The sequence below is a fragment of the Aedes albopictus genome, chromosome 2, assembly GCF_035046485.1.
Source record: "Aedes albopictus strain Foshan chromosome 2, AalbF5, whole genome shotgun sequence".
NCBI classification, from domain to species: domain Eukaryota; kingdom Metazoa; phylum Arthropoda; class Insecta; order Diptera; family Culicidae; genus Aedes; species Aedes albopictus.
The window spans coordinates 223,674,517-223,697,745 of NC_085137.1; the positions used below are offsets into that span (position 1 = coordinate 223,674,517).

General features: G+C 40.8%; 1 protein-coding gene across 1 annotated transcript in view; it reads right to left on the reverse strand.

The window, feature by feature from the left end:
- Positions 1-23,229, reverse strand: part of LOC115259068 (zwei Ig domain protein zig-8) — a 186,200-nt gene that overhangs the window by 16,227 nt on the left and 146,744 nt on the right. Inside the window, exons 5-10 of the mRNA XM_062851202.1 lie at positions 18,100-18,177; positions 6,512-6,644; positions 6,295-6,414; positions 6,102-6,207; positions 5,850-5,947; positions 2,598-2,988 (exon numbers count right to left, since the gene is read on the reverse strand). Coding sequence (XP_062707186.1) covers positions 2,852-2,988; positions 5,850-5,947; positions 6,102-6,207; positions 6,295-6,414; positions 6,512-6,644; positions 18,100-18,177 — 672 coding nt within the window. The 3' untranslated portion in view covers positions 2,598-2,851. The remainder of the gene's footprint in view (positions 1-2,597; positions 2,989-5,849; positions 5,948-6,101; positions 6,208-6,294; positions 6,415-6,511; positions 6,645-18,099; positions 18,178-23,229) is intronic.

Genomic DNA, 23,229 nt, shown 5'->3' on the forward strand with positions numbered 1-23,229 from the left:
CCAATTAGCAACATTTCGTGCCTTCTAATTACAAGTTTTTCCAGTATGTTTCAGACATACCAGCTAACCTGGTAAAATGCCAGTAAAATGGGCAACATGTATCATTGTACCATTGTCCTGAAAAGGACACTGTAATAACGCATAAAGCGTAAAGAGAGCCTATAGCTCTTTACCACAGCGGGTCAAGAACAACAGAACGTCCTGAAGATTCAGATTTCTGAAGTCAGTTTCACTTAAGGCGAAACTGGAAGCATTTTCTATTTTTTTCGGTTTTTGATTTTTCATTAAATAACGAAGCAATATTTTCAAAATCGGTTTTCGCACACATGTAGAGTATGGATCAAGGTATTTGCTACAGGGTATATTTCCAAATCCTGGCGGGATATTACTGTGAAGTTTATTCCGAAATTGAGTCGCGCATCGTATGAAGGAGCAAAGAGCTTCAGACCTATCAGTTTGACCTCTTTTCTTCTGAAATGCTTAGAACGCATAGTCGATCATCACATCCGTGATGTTCATCTGGCCAATGTGCCTCTTCATGTGAACCAACTGCCTACCAATCTGGTAAGTCCACTGTGACTCTTTTACACAAGGTTGTTTGGGTGTTTTCTTAGATATCGAGGGTGCCTTTGACAACGTGCCTTTCGATGCCATATTGGAAGCCGCATGGGGTCATCTGCCGTAATTCTGCAAAGTGACGTAAGCGACATTGATAGTTTTTGCCCATTTAATGGTTATTATGCATAAAACTCCTGCTCATTCTCTTAGTTTCTTTCCATAGATGATAGATTACGACTAGATCTTGCATTCTAATACAGCAGGCATACCACAGTGTTATTTTTACACCAGATATTACATATAATATACCAAAAAATATCGACATTTTGAATAGCGCTTGCGTCACTTTGCAGAATTACGGCAGTCATGGTATATCTCTAATGATTTCCAATTGGATTCACCAAATGCTCAAAAACCGACATCTCTTCTCGACATTGCGTCAAGCGGCGATTAGGAAATTGAGTGTTTGTGGCAAACCAACGTATGTTAAACTGATGGCTCCCTTCTCGAAGGTCGAGCAGGTGCTGGTGTTTATTCTTGTGAGCTAAGACTGCATCAGTCTTCTTCACTTGGTAGACACTACACCGTTTTTCAGGCCGAAATCTTTGCTCTTATATGTGGAGTGCAATCAGCACTTCAGCAGCACGTAATGGGCAAAGTAATATACTTCTGTTCAGATAGCCAGGCTGCTATTAAAGCACTTGCTTCGGCCAACTCCAGGTCGAAGATAGTTATCGCTTGTCGAACTCAAATCGAGGAGCTGAATTCAGCAAACTCTGTTCACCTTGTATGGGTACCTGGTCATTCTTCCATCGCTGGAAATGAATTGGCTGATGAGTTAGCTCGCTCTGGAGCATCACATGACTTCATTGGCCCTGAGCCAGCTATTCCGGTAAGTGTTGGGTGAAGCTTCAGATTGACACCTGGGCTGCCACTCAGCACTGGAATAGTTTGGAGTCATGTGTCGTCAAACAGAATTGTATTGTACTGAGCCATCTCTAGGGGTGGTAAAGTATCTAACAAATCTGTCAAATCAGAATTGCAGCATGCTGGTCAAAGCATTGCATTATCTGGCCACTGCCAACTCAGTTATCACATGGCGAATATTCAGCAATTGCGTTTCCGAGTACTCGGGAAACACTTATTAAGGCGAAACTGGATCCATTTCCTCAATTTTTGGTTGTTGATTTTTCATTAAATAACGAAGCAATTGAGAAGTTGGGAAGGTCCTACGGACTCAAAAGGTTCAGGGCGACTGGAAGCGATTGGGTACGGGTCATAGCCCATCATTTTTGAAGTAAGTGAGTTCGGTTATTGCATCTTGCTTTACCGTGCGAATGTTCAATCGCTTAAAATATGTGTTCACACATCAAACACCAAAGGAAGTAGCAAGTAAACAAACCGATTATTCCATGCACCACCCAAAAAGTGTAACCGACGCTGAAAAATTCCAGCAGCGAAACGAATCAATGTATGCTAAAACTGGTGGGAACATATTGTGGTGGGACAAACTAATTTTGCAGGGGGTCAAATACGGTGCAAAAGATGAAATAAATTATTAAAAGATCAGTTTAAAATGCCGGGTGTTGGTCTAGATCCTGATCTAAAATGTTCTTAGAATACTTCACATTTGACATAACGCCGATGACTTGTAGAGCGACATTAGCTTTCAAGCTTTGTGTTCGACCAGCGATTTATTAACAGCTGTTCAATTTTGCATTTTTTACAATTCCTTCGAAAGTGTATTCCAAATATTTTGACAAGAGCTATTCCACCAAAGCACTCGGGAATGTTTTCACATTCCTTCTATCTTGGCAAACCAATAACGGCAGATTGGTATTGAAAGTGTTCTCCTATCACGACGATGGTATCCGTACGTTTCGTATCAAAATTTGATCTAATTTATTATTCCATTACAGTTTAGCTGCATGGGTTATCGGTGAGCATCACCATTTTGGATCCTGCCCTGCACCCAATCAACGGATGTGCGTGAGGCTGTAAATAAGAAACGGTACAGTGGGTTAGATGATATGGCTTACCTTGCTCGCAACAACCAAACGTTGGCTGCTCGCTCCCTTCTGCACGGTGGGGGCGGTTGTACCACCATTCTCCATCCGCCGTTCGTCGATATCGCCCCCAAAAATTGATTTTGTTCACGTCTATTTCTGCGCTGCCCCCTCTTACTTTGCATGTGTGCTCCCGTTGTTGGTTGGCCTTTGGAGTGGCTCAAGTGCTCGGTGGTACTCTGCCCAAATTGGAGATGAATCCGAAAAGGGGCAGTTTACAGCCATTGCTACGTGAGCCGCCGACTGGGCCGATAGTAGATCCGGGCGAACAGGGTCACCGCGGCAGCCAACAGGTAGAGCTGCCAGGTGGTTGAACTGTGTCGAGCGATGGAGCCACCTCGCTGCATGGCGGCCGGGTTTTCCTCTGCAAGTGATGTAATGGTATATGTTTGATGTGAGTGAAATTGCATACGGAGGAAATTTGTAGCGAATTTGTGTAGCAATTACTCTATTATTAATAGCATGAAATCGAATATCGACAATGTCAATGTTTTGTTTAAAATAGTAATGCTAATTATTTAGTTCAATATTGTTGTTTTTTTTTCACCATAGATCAGAAAGCGAAGTGTAAGTTAATTAACAACATTAACATTGCCTTATGTTGAATTTCTATTTCACTGATTATCCATTTGAAGGATTTTTTGATACAATTACAGGGAATAGAAATTTAATTTCATTCGGTTATTTGAATCCTAAGATAGAACAACTTGAACTTGGCCTCCAGTCCGATTTGAAGAACCTGATGACACTGGAGTGTTTAATTTTCGTAAGACCAACTTTCGTGCGTTGAACATAGCCTTGCAAAATATGGATTGGTCTCGACTGGATACTCGACTGGATACTTTCCAATCCCGCCCTCGTCCACCTTGGTCGAATGGTCAGCTTCGGCATTTGAGGCGAAAACGTGCAGCTGCTCTCCGGCGCTTCTCAAACAACAGAAATGTGTTCACAAAACAAGCGTTTTTGCTAGCTAGTAATAAGTACAAATCGCTCAATCGTAAGCTTTATAACCGTTATGCCAGGCGAACTCAAGATAGTCTGAGACGAAATCCTCGACACTTTTGGTCTTTTGTCAACAGCAAGCGTAAGGAAAGTGGACTACCACGTAGTATGTTTCTGGGATCAGAAACGGCGAATTCCTTGCAGGACAGTTGTAACCTTTTCGCAAAACATTTCTCGGGTGCCTTCCATCAAAATCCAGTTAATCCGGAGTCCATTCAAAATGCACTCAACAGCGTTCCTACAGATGCAGTGGCCATAAACCTCTGCGAATTTTCCGATGAAGATATTCTCTTCGCGATCAGCAAGTTAAAGTCTTCGACTAATGCTGGACCAGATGGAATTCCACTGATTGTTCTGAAGCAATGTGCAAGTTCACTGTGCACACCATTACGTATTATTTGCAACAAGTCGGTAACACTGGGAAAGTTCCCTGAGAGTTGGAAACTTTCAGTTATGTTTCCTGCTTTCAAGAAGGGAGATAAACGAAACATACAGAATTACAGAGGAGTTACTTCATTGTGCGCTGGGTCCAAGTTATTGGAGACTCTTGTGAGTCGTGTGCTGTTATCTGGAGTGAAGAACTATATCTCGACGGATCAACACGGATTCTTTCCTGGAAGGTCGATCAACACCAATCTCGTTGAATTTACATCACACGCTATAAAAGTAATGGAGGCAGGTGGTCAAGTGGATGCCATCTATACCGACCTGAAATCTGCTTTCGATCGGGTGAACCATAGTATTCTGCTAGCTAAAATGCAGTGTCTGGGTGCTACTGCTAGATTTACCTCATGGCTGCAATCATATTTGGACCATCGTGTTCTTTATGTCAAGATTGGAAGTGCAATCTCTGATTATTTTCATGCCTGTTCTGGAGTTCCTCAAGGAAGTAACCTGGGGCCATTGCTTTTCTCGATATTTTTCAACGATATCTGCCTAGTACTCCCTGATGGATGCAGACTACTCTACGCGGACGATCTTAAAATATATCTGCTGATTAAATCTAAGGAAGATTGCGAGGAGCTACAGCGACTAGCAGATCTTTTCGAAGACTGGTGCTTAAGAAACATGCTAGCTATAAGCATCTCAAAATGTTCCATAATTTCGTTTACGCGAAGGAAAACTCCCATTATTTGGAATTACAAGATGTCCGGGATCCAACTGCAACGAGTCTCTGTAGTGAAAGACCTTGGAGTGCTACTTGACACTAAGCTATCGTTTGTGGAGCATTACTCTTCTATCATCGCTAAAGCTAACAGGAACCTCGGCTTTATATTCAGGATAACAAACGAGTTTCGTGATCCGTACTGCTTGCGCGCTTTGTACATGTCATTGGTACGTTCTGTACTGGAATCGGCGTTTATTGTGTGGTGTCCTTACACTGACATCTGGGGTAGACGGATTGAAGCTGTCCAGAAGCGTTTTATTAGATATGCCCTCAGATTTTTACCCTGGAACAATCCCGACAATTTGCCGCCCTACGAAGATCGCTGTCGCCTTTTGGACATGGAAACGCTTACAAACAGACGAATTATTGCTAAAGCAGCATTTGTTGGAAAGCTGTTATTGAACGTAATAGACTCTCCCACTCTACTGCGACAAATTAACATCAATATTCCTCCTCGGGTATTAAGAAACAACGACTTCCTGCGGCTGGAGTTTCATCGGACAGATTATGGCCAGAATGAACCAATTAGGGCAATGTGCATCGTTTTCAACAGTGTCGTCAGTGTATTTGATTTTTGTGTATCTGTAGATAGTTTTATAAGAAGACTTAGACGAATGTTTATTAGAAATTAAGGTTTTCCAAATGTTCATGTAGACCTTGAAGTCAGATGGACAAAAATAATAATAAATAATAAATAGAAATAGAAATAATTAGGCATTTTACAAGAATCATTCGCACTTTATGTAGAAAACCACAATCTGGCTCAATGTTGTACCTTTATAGACAACAGAACTAAGTATGTATCAGTAAAAATTTGAGAAGGTTTTGAGCATCTTACAATAATTTATAGCTTTTAGAAGATTCTTTAAAAATGAAAATTTGGTCTGTTCCCACATTTGGTCTGGTTTTCTAGCAATAACTTTTTGTTTATTTCTTATATTTTGATGTTTATTTGTACGAAGAAATTCTGAGAGTGTTAATAAATTTCCATATTATAAGAGTAAACAAAAAGAATTACATTTTGGTGTGCCATGATTCACTATTTCGCAACTTACCGTTCAACACATGCACCATCACACTGCTCGCTTCGGCAGACGTGGGCATGCAGGTGTAATTGCCCGAATCGGAAAGCTTGGCATCCAATATTTTCAGTCTGAAAGGTGCAAATTGAATGCATTTTTAATCGAATCATGGGCAGTGCATTTTAATTCGCACACATTCCAACCCCCTTCCAGTCTCCCCCTTACTCGAGGAAGAGGGTTACATACGTACTCATTCATAAGATAGGGCGGAACAAATTGGCTCACCTCGAGGTTAAAGCTTCGGTCCACTTGAGATCTACTGATATTCGTGGCGGATATGCTATCGATGTCTCGTTGGGATGTGTTTCCGTTGGTTTGATGATGTTTGTCCCTGCGGATGAAAATAGAAAGCGACGGCAAGTTATCGACACCGGAATCCAGCTCGAGTCTTGTGCAAACACCGGGGAAATCTATTTACCTCGATACCAATAGATTGTGCCCAAATCGTGTGGTCCTTGGGTGATGATACATGTCAGCGTCACGGCGCTGCCGATTTTTACGTATATGTCTGTTGGTCCGAGGATGAGGGCTTTCGCCTCTGTTTGGGGAAAATGGACGAGACACAAAAAAAATCAATTCCTGTTTCGGATAGTTTGCCCATCCATTTGACGACGGGAGTAGCCATCCGCACTTACCGACTACATTTAACTGGAATGTCATCGACATTTTAGGCACTGTGTTGACTTGGCACTCGTAGGCGCCAGCATCTCGCTGTTGGGCAAATTTTATCTGCATCGTCCACACCTCGGACTTCTCCGAACGAGTCACCTGGGGAGGAAAAACAATTTTGATAAATATTAAATTTAATTATTTATTTATATCCGGTTGTTTCCTATGTCAAAAAAAAACAGAGTAACATTTTGAACCCCTCAATCAAATGTAAAGAAAAAGAAGGAAAGGGCATTGCCAGCTATTCGGTGAGGGGGGGGGGGTGTTGGCGGTTATGTGTTGCTGGCGAGCAGTCTCAGCAAATTCATACCAACTTCCTTTCATAACTAAACGTATCATGATGACATTGAAAATAATAACATTATATTCAAAAAGCATTACTGTATTCTTCATCAGTCACGCTGTTGTATGTTCTTCATTGCATTGAAAGTCCTCGCCTATTCTACAAAAATCAGCGTGGTGCTGGTAGCGGTGGTCATTTTTTGGATAATTAAAGAGTTTTATTTACCCGTGAAATTATTTTTTTTATTTATTTAGTATTCATCAAATTCAAGATTAACAATATTTCTCCATGATACATTGTTCGTGGCTGCCGTTCTCCATCCTCGGTCCACCTGATCCGCCCATCGTGTTCTCTGCGCTCTACGCCTTCTTGAGCCAATCGGATCTGTCGCGAACACCAAGTTTGCAGGGTTGTTGTCCGGCATTATGGCAACATACCGTGCCCATCGTATCCTTCCGGTTTTGGCCACCTTCTGGATGCTGGATTCGCCGTAAAGTGCAGCAAACATGGTGCATTTGGCGCGAGGTTGAATCTTTTTAGACCGCAGCTTCTTCTGGAGCTCGCTGATGATGCGCCTTTGAATTTAACGATTCATGTTATTGTCAGCCATCAGTAAAGATCCGGGGTAGACGAATTCCTCCACCACCTCGAAGGTATCTCCGTCTATCGTAACATTACTACCCAGACGGAAACGATCGTGTTCGGTTCCGCCTACCCGCATGTACTTTGTTTTTGAGACATTCATTACCAGTCCGACCTTTGCTGCTTCACGTTTAAGGTGGGTATAAACCTCAGACACCGTTCCAAATATTCTGGCGATAATGTCCATGTCGTCCGCAAAGCACACAAATTGCCCGGATTTGATTAAAATCGTTTCCTAGCTGTTAAGCCCGGCTCGTCGCATTACACCTTCCAGAGCGATGTTTAAGAGTAGGCATGGGAGCACCTTGTCGCAGTCCCCGGCGAGATTCGAATGGACTGGATAGTTCACCCGAAACACTTACGCAGTTTTGTATACCGTCCATTGTTGCTTTAATCAGTCTAGTCGGCTTCCCAGGAAAGCCGTTTTCATCCATGATTCTTCATAGTTCTGCGCGGTCGATACTGTCGTATGCCGCTTTGAAGTCGATGAGCAGGTGATGCGTTGGGACCTTGTGTTCACGGCATTTCTGGAGGATTTGCCGTACGGTGAAGATCTGGTCCGTTGTCGACCGGCCGTCTATGAAGCCGGCTTGATAACTTCCCACGAACTCATTCATTTTATGTGACAGACGATGGAAAATGATCTTGGATAGCACTTTGTAGGCAGCATTCAAAATAGTGATCGCTCTGAAGTTCTCACATTCCAAATGGTCGCCTTTCTTGTGGGGCAGATTACACCTTCCTTCCACTCATACAGTAGCTGTTCGGTTTCCCAGATCCTGACTATCAGCCGGTGCAGACAGGTGGCCAATTTTTCTGAACCCATCTTGATGAGTTCAGCTGCGATACCATCCTTACCTGCTGCTCTGTTGGTTTTGAGCTGTTGTATGGCATTCTTAACTTCCGTTTGCATGGGAGTTGGTTCATTTCCGTCCTCCACTGCACTGGCATCATCGTTTTCTCCGTTGCCGTGGTATCTAGTGCCTACGTTTTCCACGCCATTCAGGTGCTAATCGAAGTTCTGTTTCCACCTTTCGATCACCTCACGTCCGTCCGTCAAGAAACCTCCGTCCTTAACCCTGCACATTTCGGCTCGCGGCATAAAGCCGTTGCGGGATGCGTTGAGCTTCTGGTAGAACTTCCGAGTTTCTTGGGAACGGCACAGCAGTTCCATTTCTTCGCACTCCGCTTCTTCCAGGCGACGCTTTTTTTTCGAAAGAGGCGGGTCTGCTGTTTCCGCTTCTGTTTGTAACGTTCTATATTCTTTCAGGTAATTTACAGCTCTTTTGTCCTCTAGCACATTACGCGAGCAATTCCAATTGGCAGCTGCACTTACACTTTTATTTATTTCATGTAGTCAATCATAAGTAGACCGTTTCAATACAATTTGAACTTAAAACTAGAACTGTTTGCTTATTTTTTTTCTAACTACGATTTGATGTAAATATTTTGTTTAGTTGTGATTTCGTCATAGTAAAATCTATTGTTTCGCAAAATTTATTGTAGGTCGTCATTATCTGGTTGATGGGACCAAATTCAGCATAATTAGTACGGTGATGGTTTGTATAAAAAATACTACGATTTCGTAGCTGTCGAGAGGGATCATAAAAGTTTAATTGTGAAAGGAGCTTTGTCGAATCAATACGCTGCGAAACAATGTCGTTTACAAATGATAACATTGCAAATTCGCGTCGTTCTTTTAGTGTTTGAATGTTAATGAACATACATCGTGCTTCATAAGTCGGAAGAGGTAATCTTGTCCAACCTAATTTACGAAGCGCAAATAGTAGAAATTGTTTCTGAATTGAATCTATACGATTTCCATGTGTAATCGAAAATGGTGACCAAACTATCCTACAGTATTCAAGAATTGAACGTACATAGGCAACATATAATGTTTTTACTGTATATGGATCGTGAAAATGATAACTAAATAGTTTTATGAAGCCTAACATATTATTTGCTTTGTTGATAACTGTATTATAATGATCAGTAAAAGTTAGTTTGGAGTGTAAAATCACTCCCAAATCTTTGATTCTGACGCATTTTTCTACCTGTTGATTACCTAATAATATTGTTACATCTGGTGTGCTACGTTTCCTACTTATGGCTATGGGATTACATTTTTTCACAATCAGTTGTAAAAGGCTTTTTTACACCACACATAAAACATATCGATTTCCTGTTGAAAAGTGTGCAAGTCTTCATCGTTTACTATTTCTAGGAAGAGTTTGATGTCATCGGCATATATGAGAGCTTTAACTTTATCAAGAATGAAGGAAATGTCGTTGACGTTCAGAATAAATAATAATGGACCCAAACGAGATCCTTCTCGAGGAACTCCAGATGTAACTTGAATAGGTTTAGATTTTACCCCCTTGTATCTAACTATTTGTTGACGATTGGAAAGGTATTGGAAATGGGTCGAGATTTAAGAAGAACTGGACCAAATCCTATTTTTTCTAGTGTAAAAAGCAACATTGGTACGTCAATTTGATTAAAAGCATTACTGAAGTCTGTATAGAGAACTACCACATGATTGCCATTGTCCATGGCCGTCAACGAATAATGTATGAATTCGACCAAGTTTGTACATGTTGAACGTCCTTTGAAAAACCCGTGTTGCGTGGTGTGAGTTATTCTGTTTTTGACCTTGTCGAATATTTTTTTATTGATTATTGCCTCAAAGATCTTGGGAATGCAAGAGATTATAGCTATTCCACGGTAATTACGTACGTCGGATTTTTTGCCGCTTTTGAAAATTGGCACTAAAAAAGAGCTTTTCCACGTTTAAGGGAAACTACCTGATTCCAGTGACATGTTCTACAGCCAGTTCTACTGATACATTTTTCAAGAATAATGGTAGAATCCCATCCGGACCAGCACCTTTGGAGGCATCTAGACTTCGGGCATGATTTTATTTCCATCTTCGGGCATGATTTTATTTCCCGCTGATTTTTTTCGTTATACTCTTCGGATGCAATATAAATGGCATGATGTAAGTGGTCGCAAATATTTAAATAATTGGATAAGCTTTGATCATTCCTATATTTTTTGCATGTTTTATGTGCTTTCTGTTTTCTGTTCTTCAGGTTTTTAATTTCTCACTTTAACCAATTGGGGTACCTGGAGGTATGATCCCAAGTAACAATCCTAATTCTATTTGGTTTTATTTGTTTTTATGATAGTTTTATCGGAACATTACGTTGCAATTTTTGGAAGTAACTTGCAACATATATACGATGATTTTTTCCTGGCATTTGGCATCCTTGTTACACTCCGGAAATGTTTCTAATTTGTGTAATAAATTAATCCCGATTACAATGTGTCATTTTCATTGTGTTTTTAATTTTAATTTCATTCACCAAACTTTTCTGTCGACATAAAAGCTGCATCAGCAACAACACTGACAAATTTATTGTCATTTTATCGTGTACTTGAAGAATTCTACAAGAAGAGAGCAATTCGCCTTGAGGACAACTTGGGAAGTACAACAAGTTTTAAGAGAAATTTAAAAACAACTCTCCAAGAGCATCTTAGGATGGGCCTCTTTGGTCTTATGGCGGGTTTATGGTTGAGTTGATGTCGTTTTGCAGAGCAATTTGGTTTATGCATGGTTTTAAAGCACAGGTGTTGAAGAATACTTCAAAAGCATTATAAAATTAATTTTGTTACTTGGGGATTGATTCTTGGAAGAATTTTCGAAGGTATTTTCTTAAAAGTCTGAAAACTATCACTGGTGGAAAAAGGTTCTTGAAGAATTTCTTGGAGATAATTATAAAGAACTCTCAAATGATGGAATTCTTGAAAAAATCTAAGAAGTTTTGGACAAATAGCTGGAATGTATTCAAAAAAAAATGACCGAAGGAATTTAAGAAGGAACTCTTAGAGCAATTTGTGGAGCATTTCATAGAGAAATTCCGGGAGGAAATCCTGGGAGAAAGCCAAAAGAGTCTTCCTGAAGAATTGCCTGGAGAATTTCCTATATGTTTAAAGTAAGCCACTGTTACTCTTAAAGAATCACAGGATATTTTTCTGAACAAATTGCAGGACGAATTTTTGGAAAAAAAAAAATACTCCTTTGTATGAGCTGCAGAGGGGTATTCTTGAAGGAATGGATGAATTCCTAAATAAATCTGTGGATGAAATCCTTTAAAATTTCTCGGAGATGATTGTGAAAGTCCGTTGGGGCCCATGGCGAAGTGGAATCACTCATGCAGTGCCCCATAAGACAAAAGAGCTGTAAATTAGGTTAAGTGATTGAAGAATTAAAAAAAAAGTGAAAGAATTCCTGGATGACTTCTTGGAGAATTTCCTGGCTTCTGTATCCCTTTAAAGTTATCTTAAAGAATTCCAATGCAAATCACTAGAGCAATTCCTCTAGAAATCCTTCGTATAATTCAAAAAAATCTTCAGGTAATTCGTGAAAAATTCTTGTGTGAAACCCTGGAAAAGATGATGGTTGGATTTTTGAAATTTCTGTCCGAACCCCTGATTATTTTTTTAAAGATCCCGAGATGAATTTCTGAAGGAATCACTACAGGAATTCCTGGAGCAATCCTTGAAAGAGCTCTTGGAGCAATACCTCAAGGAATGTCTGAAGAAATCCCTAGAGGAATTCCTGCAGGTATGTGGGGAATGAACCCTGTAGGAATTTTCGAAAGTATACCTAGAGGAATCCGTGGATAAATTCCTGGAGGAATCCTTGGAGCAATTATGACAGAAAACTCCGGAAAAATTTCTGATGAAATCGCTTGAGGAATACCTAGATAAACGTCTGGATGAATACTTAGAGGACTTTCTGAATGAATTCCTGAAGGGTTCCTCAGAGGAACTCTTAGAGAAACCATTGGAGGAATTCCTGGAGAAATTCCTGAAGCAACTCCTAGAGGAATCTCTGCATAAAATCCTGGAAAAACTTCTGTACAAATTTCTGGCGGAATCCCTGGAGAAAATCCTGAAGGGATTTCAGGAGAAATAATTGGAAGATTTCCTGGAGCAATCCGTCGATAAATTCCTAATGGAATATTTAGACTTCAGAGGAATTCTGGGAGGGACCTCCAGAAGAATTCCAGGAGCAATCTCCAGGTTAATTCTTAGGGAAATGCCTAGTGGGATTCCTGGATGAATTCGTGGAAGAATTCCATTGATAGCTGGAAGAAACTCTAGAGGAACTCCTGGAGATATTCATGGATGAATTTCTGGAGCAAACCCTAGAAGAAATCCTAAAGGAATCCCTTAAGGAATTCCTGGAGGAATTTTAAAAGGAATCTCTGGAGAAATTTCTGAAGAGACCTGGAAACAATGGAACAATGGAAGAACCTCAGGAAAAAATCCCGGAAGAACTTCTGGAAAAATTCCTGCCGGAATCCCAGGAGCAGGAATTCCTGGGGTAATCCCTTGAGGAATTCTTGGGGAATTTCCGTGGAACTATGCCTTTAAGAACTCCTGGAGGAATCTCTAAAAACTTTAAAAATTTCTGAAGAAACCTCTTTAAAAGTTCCTGGAGTAATCCTTAGAGGAACTTTGGGAGAAATTCTTGGATGAATCCCTAGGGAAATTCTTCGAAAAATTCTGGAAAAATCCCTGAAGTAATTTCTTAAGGAACCTCAGGAGGAATGCCTAGAGGAACTTCTGGACAAATTCTTGTCGGAATCCCAGGAGGAACCTTACTGGAGAAATCCCTAGAGGAATTTTTGGGGAAATTCCGTGGAACTATCCCTGGAAGAATTCCTAAAGGACTCCCTGAATGAATTCCTGGAGGAATCAACAGAGGAATTCTTGGATCAATCCCTGGAGAAATTTCTGAAAAATTTCCTAGAGAATTTCCGAGAGATGTTCCCAGAAGAATTGAAGGAGGAATTCCTGGTAAAATTTCTGGATGAAAAACCCTGGAAAAATTCTGGAGAAATTCCTGAACGATTTTCTGAAGGGACCCCGGAAAATTTCATGGAAAAACCTTGGAGGAACTACTGTAGGGATTTCCGAAGGAATTCCTGGAGCGATTCCCGGATCAATTCCTAAAGTAATTCCTGGAGGAAATCTTGAAGAAATACCTGGTGTAACTCCTGAAGGAATGCCTCTAGGATAATAATAATTCCCGACAGAATTTCTGAAAAAAAAAGTCCCTGTAGAATTTCCTGAAAGACTCCTAAAGAAATCCATTAAGGAATTCCTAGATGAATCTCAGGAGGAACCCCTGGAGGAATTCTTAGAATAATACTTGGATGAACTCTGAGAGGAATTTCTTGGGGAAGTTTTTGAAGGAACCCCTGGAGGATTTCCTGAAGAAATTGCGCGAAGTATTTACTGAATTCCTGGACAAGCTCCGGGAGGAATTTCTGAAGGAATTCTTGGAGTAATTCCTGGTGGAATTCATAAAAGTATTCCTGGAAGCGTCCTTGGAATGAAATCCTGGAGGAATGGCTGGAGGAATCCCTATAGAAATCCCCGAAGTAACTCCTGCAGGAATGCCTGCAGCTATTTCTAAAGAAATTCCTGGGGAAATTCCTTAAGCAATCCCTAGAGAATGCCATAGATTTACTGAAGGTATGCCTGGAGGAACTCCTGAAGACATTCCTGGAGACAAGCTGGTAGGAATTCCTGGATGAATCTATAGAGAAATTCATTGAAATCTGTAGAGGAATACCAGGAGGAATGTTTAGAGGAATCCCTGTAGGAGTTCCCAGAGGAATTCTGAAAGAATTCCTGGAGGAGTTTCTGAAGGAATCCCTGGAGGAATCCCAGGAAGAATTCCTGAAGAAATGCATGGATGAATTTCTGACGGAGTTCCAGGAGGGACTTCCGAAGAAATCTCAGGGGAAGTACTGAAGAAATAGCTAAAATTCCTAAAGGAGATCCTGAAGAAATCCTAAAAAGATTACTTATAAGAACTCTTGGAGGAATCCCTGTAGCATTTCCTGCTTGAATCCCTGTAGGAGTTCCTGAAGAAATCCCATGAGGATTTCTGAAAGCAATTCCATTGGGGGTTTCCTTAATGAATCTCAAGAAAGCTTTCTTAAAGATTTCCTGGAAGAGATTGTACAGGAATCCCTGGATAAAATATCTGAAAAATCCATAAATGTCTAGAGAATTTTTTGTACGAAATGTTTAATTAATTACTAATATTAATTTTAGAATAATTTCTAGTAAAATTTTCCGAAAATTTCTGAAAGACATTCCTGCACATATTCATCGAATAATTTCGGATGGAATAGTTGGAGCAATAGGGTATGTGTACCATTCCTTGGCCTAATTTGCAAGCCGCCTTGGCAATTTTGACCATAACTCATGAATTAATATCACTAGAAATAATATGTTGACCCTATTACACACTCTAGGCAATGCATGTTTCTCTAATTGGAAGTAAACTTACGTAAATATTCAAGAATTTACTTAATTAAGCCGAAAAGATTCGATGCGATGGTATGCAACGTTGGTCTATGGTACAAAAATTGGCCTATTAGTGGATACAACGTTGGCCTATTGCTTTCCATGCACTAGAACCACTTAATATCTTATTTTTTCAATATTTCTGCTGAAGTATTATATCTGTTTGTTCACCAATCTTACTTTTAAATTACATTTTTGGAGCCAAATTTTCAAAAAACTATAAATAAATCACTTTAACTGAAGTTCTTTCATAATTAAGTAACGAAAACAGCGCAACCCTATTATTGTGTTATATTTTTACAGTCACCGTACACAAAATCTTTCTTCCTGTTCGTTCTTTCTGGTTCTTACGCAAAAAATGTTGTTGACGCCTTTTTATCGTTGTTTCTGACGTCACTTTACTGATGGGCCAAGATTTGGGTACATAGTGAAAAAATTGTCCTCAATATTCGGCCCACATTCAATTTGTAAAATAGATATTATTCGTTGAAAACAAATACACAAGCTCAAAATAGCGTCTTTAACCGTCGCATCAAATGTTCAGTTATTGAAAAGTCAATTCGAAATGTTCCAGAATCATGCCATTTATGATCATGTGTATAGACTACCCACTAAGCCGAAGAATCATGGCGTCTTCAAAAGTTAAACAAAGTGACATTTTCATTCAATTTTAATGCTCCAAAGTGCTAAAATTGAAACGAAATGTTACAGTTGTTTGGCGCATAGCTTTTCCGATATCCAGTTATGCGTGTTTGTTTGAGTTTTTGGTTTACATTGAGATAGGCCGAACGAGGGGGCTATGCCAACGAAGCATCCCGATACCCTATCTAGCAAAATTTTGAAAGGAATATGTGGAGAAATATCTGCAGTAATTCCTGAAGGAAACCTCGAAAACAGCACTGCAACAAGCAGTGGAGGAACCTCTGAAGATATCTCAGGACAAACCCCCGAAGAAATGTCTGGTGGAATGCCTAGATGAACTCTTGAAGAAACCTCTGGAGGAATGCATGATGGAATCACTGCAGCAAGCTGGAAAAAATCCTGGAGGAATTGTTCATACTCATATAGTTTCCCAAGCAGCACGCATGTCATATAAGAGTTAGACAGCGCAAGTTTTGGCTGCATAGAAGTTAATTCGATGTAATTCCAACATAATGCTAGAATAACGTGAAATTAACTTCTTTACAACTAAACCTTGCGCTGCCATAACTCTTATATGACATGTGTGTTGCTTGGGTTACGAAATAAGGAACAAATCTTAAACAGTCATTTTGATTCCTCAAAACTGTAATACCGATTTGCATATTCACATATCGGGCACCCATGCAACTTGAATATCATCTTTGGTCAGTCCCCCGCCCCTGAGCCCCCTCTAGAAAAAAAAATCCTAGCTACGCCAATGATTTCTGGCTCTATAGATAAAATAGTATTTTTTTTAAATCTCTTTTGTACAAAACTTTGGACCTCAGGATTTAATGAAATCTACGTAAATATTATGCCCAATACCCCAGCCAACACAAAGTCGTATGTGCTGTAGAATAGGATTGTCAGCGCTTGTGATTTGACACTCAATTCACAATAAGTGTTGTTGAACATTATCCATCTTAAAATAGTTCCGCATTGCTATTATCTAACGATCGCATATACTTTCTTAGCTGCACAACGATATTGATCTCATCGGCATCGATCACATGAAAGTGGAGGAAGCATTACTTTCTCTAAAGAGGAAAGCAGCGGAATTAGGCTTATGAAATGAGGAGGATTCTGTAATTAAGCAGAGGAATGATAACGAGAGGGTTTTATAAATTTGTAGACATTTTCGTGGTCACTGAACACTACAAATGGTCCAATATGTTCTTCGGTCGGCAATTTATAGTTTGTGCTGAAATTGAGTAGGTTGGATACTTGGTTGGTTATGAAGCTGCATCCCAATTATCGTTTCCAGGCTATTGGTGGCTGTCGGCTGCCAGTAGGTTGAACATCATTTATGTAGAATGCAAGTCAATCATTATGGTAGCGACCCGACGTGAATAGATGGGTATCAATTACGATGTGGCAATTGATTCAAACATTCTATAGAAGAGAAAAAAAATACCACACATCACGCAGATTTCTACAGCATCAATTGAACAGACATGTTTTGTTAATCCATCACGTGGTATTAATTTCAAGCAATCATGTGTAATAACTTCATTTTTTACTGATTTCGCGGAACCGACAATTAAAAATATTTGTTACCTGTGGTTGTCATATGATATGGAAACAGGAACAACATGTAATTCAAGCCATATCGCTGTAGCAATTAATTCAGGTAACACAGTCTGATAAAAATATGCTGGTAGAGCTAGTTATTAATGTCTCTGGGATTTATTGGAATGGGGACAAATGAACAAAGGTATCTCCAAACAACGTTTGTTTCCTAGTCTTCGTTTCGAAAATATCCCAACATATCATGTGCAGTGTTTTTTGCTTTTTTTCTAGACTTTTAAAAATGTAGTTTGTTGTATTTCTCAGTACACTCTCTGAATCAGATCAGTGTATCGTAATAGATCAAAAAAACTGTCGCAGTAATGATAAAAAGAAACAGCTTCATATACAGTGTCGGACAAAACAATAAGACCACCAGCCATTTTTCATACAAAATGGCCAAGTTTGACGATCTGATGCTCGGTTTCTAGTGAACCAATTTGGCTGAAATTTTGACAGCCGCCAAGGAGTTACGTAAATTTTGATTTGTATTTAATTGATTGAGTTCTGTCCACTACATCAAAAGTTGCAGATATAAGAAACGACAAAATAATAGGACCACTTTCAGATTACCATTACCAAGGATATTTGACAGTATCTGATACTTGATGATTGATAAATAAATACTAAAATTAAGGATGCCATTTAAACTTGGGTATATTTTTATTGAATTGGCAACAAATAATCATCGTGCAAATCTGGTGTTAAAATTTTGTCGCACCGTATATCTGTAACTTTGGAAGTAGTGAACAGAACTCAATCAATTTAATACAAATCAAAATTCCCGTAATTCCAAATAGGCTGTCAAAGTTTCAGCCAAATCGGTTTACTAGAACCCGAGTACCATATCGTCAAACTTGGTCATTTTGTATGAAATAGGACCGCTGGTCTTATTATTTTGTCCGACACTGTATCTTCTTTGTATCTCCTAAAAAACCCTATTCAACAAATCAAAAACCCCCATTTCCAGTTAATCTCCCCCAAACTCACCTGATATCGTTCATCGGAGGTGTAAACAACCATTCCCGCAGACAGGATGTGCAAGTCTCGCTTTCGTATCCAGGAAACCTGTTGGTATGGCAGTGCAGACAGAAGGGAAAGAAAAACAAACAACAGCATATCAGTATCTTGCGGTGGAAAAAGTGGCGACAGGGAGGGACAAGATGATAAAAAGCACCCAACTTCCGGGTGTTTTTTTTTCTCTCAATCTTCATTCAACTCGTGGTGGGCTCTCTGCTCTTATAATTTCAATTCAGCTACAGATTGTAGGCGGAAAGAGCGCTACATCATCGCGGGTACCGTTGGGTTGAGGAATATGGTTCACTTTTAGGTTCAAAACATCCACAAAATCGTATATTCCCAGATGTTTATCTATTATTATATTTTTACCTTTTCAGCACTAGGTTTCTTTCAAGTCCCAGTTTTTTTTTATTCTTAACCTGAAAAAAATATATTCTTAACCTTAAGGTGAAACATCTAAAAATCGTACTTCAAATTTTCTATACAAACATTAGAGGCACAAACCTGATGAACGAAGCATCGCACCAATCTGTATTTGTTTATCCTGAATTCACTCACTTGCAAGAAGAAGCAGATTCGTGAAACCAGACGCATTAAATAGTTTGCGATTTTCCAAGATTAGTACTCTTGAAACCGTGAGTATGGGTTCGAGGCGGCCATTGTGGCAGCCATATTTGTATCCTTTGATGCTCCACCATTAGCCCGTGTCGGTTTTTGCAAAATTTCGAATACACAATCCCGAATAGTCACAAATGGTTGCAAATGAACCTAAATGAAGCCTTGCAAAATAAAAAAAATCTAAAAAATCTGTAAGCTAGTCCGCAATCGACTTGAAGGAAACTTTAATTTTCCAGTATGGGGAAAGCACACTTTTCATTTTTTTTGAAGAAAAAGGCACCTTAAAAAGTAACTTTAAAAATCCGCTCCCCCCTGGAAATTTAGGGCATATATTAGTGAACATTTTATTTGAAGACAACTTTTTAGTGTTGCACTTCAGATAAGGGCGTTATTAAATTTCGAAACAATGGACATTTTGTTCGCTTACTTACCTTACCGATTAGGCCCAAGCAGCACACAAGTCACAAAGAAGTGTCGACAGCGCAGGTTTTCGGTTGGACAACAGTCATTTTCAAGTAATTCTGCCTTTGAGTTAGATTTACATGAATGTAGCTCCTGTGCAACCAAAAACCTGCGCTGTCGGCACTTCTTTGTGACTTGTGTGCTGCTTGGGGGCTAAGGCCGGGGTGGCCTCTGCTGTATATAGTAGCCGTCTCCATTCCACTCGGTCCATGGCTATTTGTCTCCAGTTCCGCACTCTGCGTAGGGTCCGCAGATCGTCCTCTACCCACCTAGCTCGCTGCGCAGCACGTCTTCTTGTACCGGTTGGATGACTCTCGAGAACCGTTTTAGTCGGGTTGCTATCCGACATTCTGATGACGTGGCCCGTCCACCGTCGTCTCCCGATTTTCGCGGTGTGGACGATGGTTGGTTCTCTCAGCATCTGATGCAGCTCGTGGTTCATTCGCCTTCTCCAAGCCCCGTCTTCCATCTCCACTCCGCCGTAGTACGCAACACCTTCCGTTCGAAAACTCCAAGGGCGCGTTGGTTCTCTGCACGTAGGGTCCATGTTTCGTGCCCATAGAGGACTACCGGCCGAATCAGCGTTTTGTAGATAGTTAACTTCGTGTTACGGCGAACTTTATTGGATCGTAGAGTTCTGCGGAGTCCAAAGTAAGCACGATTTCCTGCCACAATGCGCCTCTGAATTTCTCTGCTGGTGTCGTTGTCGGCGTCACCAGTGAACCCAATTACACGAATTCTTCAACCGCCTCGATTTCATCACCGTCGATATAAATTCAGGGTGGCGGGCGCAGTGCACAGTGGTCCACGAACCCGATTTACGAGGAAAGATGCATTCAACGCCTTCAAATGAGTTTTTAGGCAAATATGGTCTTCTACAAAGTTGTCCCTAATAATAAGGTCCTCTTTAAAATATGCATGAAAATTAGGGTGGTCCATATTTTCAAAGAAATTGGTAACCAAACTTTTTTATTTGCAAGAATAACTGTGTACATTCTTCGGGAAAGTTGTAGATCCATCAATTTTGAGAAACTTTGCTGAAGACTTTTTTTATGTAGCTTTAAAATTGACGGATATAGAGGTATTTTTCTGAATAAGCTTAGGGTGGTTCAAGAAAAACCGGTTTTCTGGCGTTAACTTTTTCAGTTTCGATTTTTCATCAAAGTCGCCCAAGTTGTTTCAAATTCCTCATCAAACTATCATTGTCTGAGAACCATTTTTTAGAGCTTTAAAAAGGCGCACACTTTCGTGCGCTGGCCGCTGAGAATGTTGCTACGTCATTCCGTTCAAAAGATATTGATGATTTTCTAGAAAAAATAGTCACTTTTCAAGTATTTTTCACTTGAGTTACAAAAATAACACCCCTCTAATTGTTTGCTATGTTTTATAACAACATTTCTTCTTTTGAATGCGGGCAAAAGATATTTTTTATGTTTGCCCCAACCCGTCATAGCACCTTTTTAAAAAACTATGATTTTCTAAGAAAAATGCCTGTAACTTTTGAAAAAGAGATAATTATCTCAGCGCACGAAACGACGCGTCTTGAAATGCTCTACAAGTGTTTTTTTGGCGACCTTGATGAAAAATCGAAACTGAAAAAGTTAACGCCAGAAAATCGGTTTTTCTTGAACCACCCTAAGCTTATTCAGAAAAATACCTCTATATCCGTCAATTTTAAAGCTACATAAAAAAAGTCTTCAGCAAAGTTTCTCAAAATTGATGGATCTACAACTTTCCGGAAGAATGTATATAGTTATTCTTTCAAATAAAAAAGTTTGGTTCTCAATTTCTTTGAAAATATGGACCACCCTAATTTTCATGTATATTGAAAAGAGGTCCTTATTTTTAGGAACAACTTTGTAGAAGACCATATTAATGTAGGAAATCATTTGAAGGCGCTGAATGCATCTTTCCTCGTTCCTGGTTCGTGGACCATTGTGCAGTGGTTTGTCTTCGACACATTAATGACTAATCCAATTCGCCTGGCTTCACTTTTTAGTCGGATGTACGTTTCCGCCTTCGCATCGTCTCAAATTTACGAGCTATAATATTAATATCAAGCAGCTGAACGGACTTCGTAAAAATCGTCCCACTCGTGTTTATCCCCGCTCTCCTTATTATAACGCAATGTTGAACAGCAAGCACGAAAGACCATCACCTTGCCGTTACCCTCTGCGAGATTCGAAGGGTCTGGAGAGTGTCCCTGATACTAGAATTACGCACATCACTCGATCCATCGTAGCCGTGATTAATCGTATCATTTTATCCGGAAATCCGTTTTCGTGCATAATCTGCCATAGCTGGAATCGATCGATTGTATTATACGCCGATTTGAAATCGATGAACAAGTGATGTGTGGGCACGTTGTGTTCGCGGCATTTCCGCAACACCTGGCGGATGGCGAACATCTGGTCCGTTATAGCGCGTTCACCCATGAATCCAGCCTGATATCGCCCCACGATCTCTCTTGCAATCGGTGATAGACGGCGGCATAAAATTTGAGAGAGTATCTTGTAGGCAGCGCTCAGTAGTGTGATCGCACTGTAGTTCCCGCAATCCAACCTGTCGCTCTTTTTGTAGATGGGACACACGATACCTTCCATCCACTCCTCCGGTAATACTTCCTCCTCCCAAATCTTGGTAATGATCCAGTGTAGTGCTCTCACCAGTGCTTCTCCACCGTATTTTAGAAGCTCGCTTGGTAGTTGATCTGCTCCAGCGGCTTTGTTGTTTTTCAACCGGCCAACCTCCTCCTAAATCTCTTGAAGGTCAGGGGCCGGAAGTCTTTCGTCCTGTGCACATACTCCTAGATCTGTTACCACGCCACCTTCGGTACTTGCAACGTCGCCATTGAGGTGCTCATCGTAATGCTGCCGCCACCTCTCGACCACCTCACGCTCGCTCGTGAGAATATTCCCGTGATTATCTCGGCACATGTCGGCTTGTGGCACAAAGGCTCTGCGCGAGCGGTTCAGCTTCTCGTAGAACTTTCGTGTGTCCTTAGCGCGGTACAGCTCTTCCATCGCTTCGCGATCTCGTTCTTCCTGCTGCCGCTTCTTCATCCGGAAGAATTAGTTCTGCCTGTTCCGCGCCTGTCTGTAACGTCCCTCATTCGCTCTCGTGCGATGTTGCAGCATTCTCGCCCATTCTTCTCATTTTTCAACTGTTCATATTCACCGTCGTACCAGTCGTTTCTGTGATTCGGAGTCGCGAAGCCTAGTGCTGTAGCCGAGGTACTACCTATGGCGGATCGGATGTCCCTCCAGCCATCTTCAAGTGTAGCTGCGCCAAGCTGCTCTTCCGTTGGTAGGGCCACTGCTAACTGCTGCGCGTAGTCTTGAGCCACTTCTACGTTACGCAGCTGCTCGATGTTGAGCCGCGGCGTTCGACTTCGACGCGTGGTGATAACTGTCGAAAGTTTTGAGCGCATGCATACAGCGACTAAGTAGTGATCCGAATCTACATTCGCACTGCGGTATGTGCGGACATTGGTTATATCCGAGAAGAATTTACCGTCGATTAGAACGTGGTCGATTTGGTTTTCTGTTTGATGGTCGGGTGATCTCCAGGTGGCTTTGTGGATATCTTTGCGGGGGAAGAAAGTGCTTCGGACTATCATACCACGGGAGGCAGCGAAGTTTACGCATCGCTGGCCGTTGTCATTCGATACGGCGTGCAGGCTGTTTCGCCCAATTACCGGTCTGTACATATCCTCCTTTCCTACCTGCGCGTTCATGTCGCCGACAACGATTTTCACGTCACGCGGCGAGCAACCATCGTATGTTTGCTCTAACTGCGCGTAGAACGCTTCTTTCTCGTCATCGGGTTTCCCTTCGTGTGGGCAGTGGACGTTAATGATGCTGTAGTTGAAGAAACGACCTTAACTCTTAACATGCACATCCTTGCGTTGATCGGCTGCCACCCGATCACACGTTGCCGCATCTTGCCCAACACTATAAAGTCTGTTCCCAGTTCATTGGTGGTGCCACAGCTTTGGTAGGAGGTGGCTGCTCGATGCCC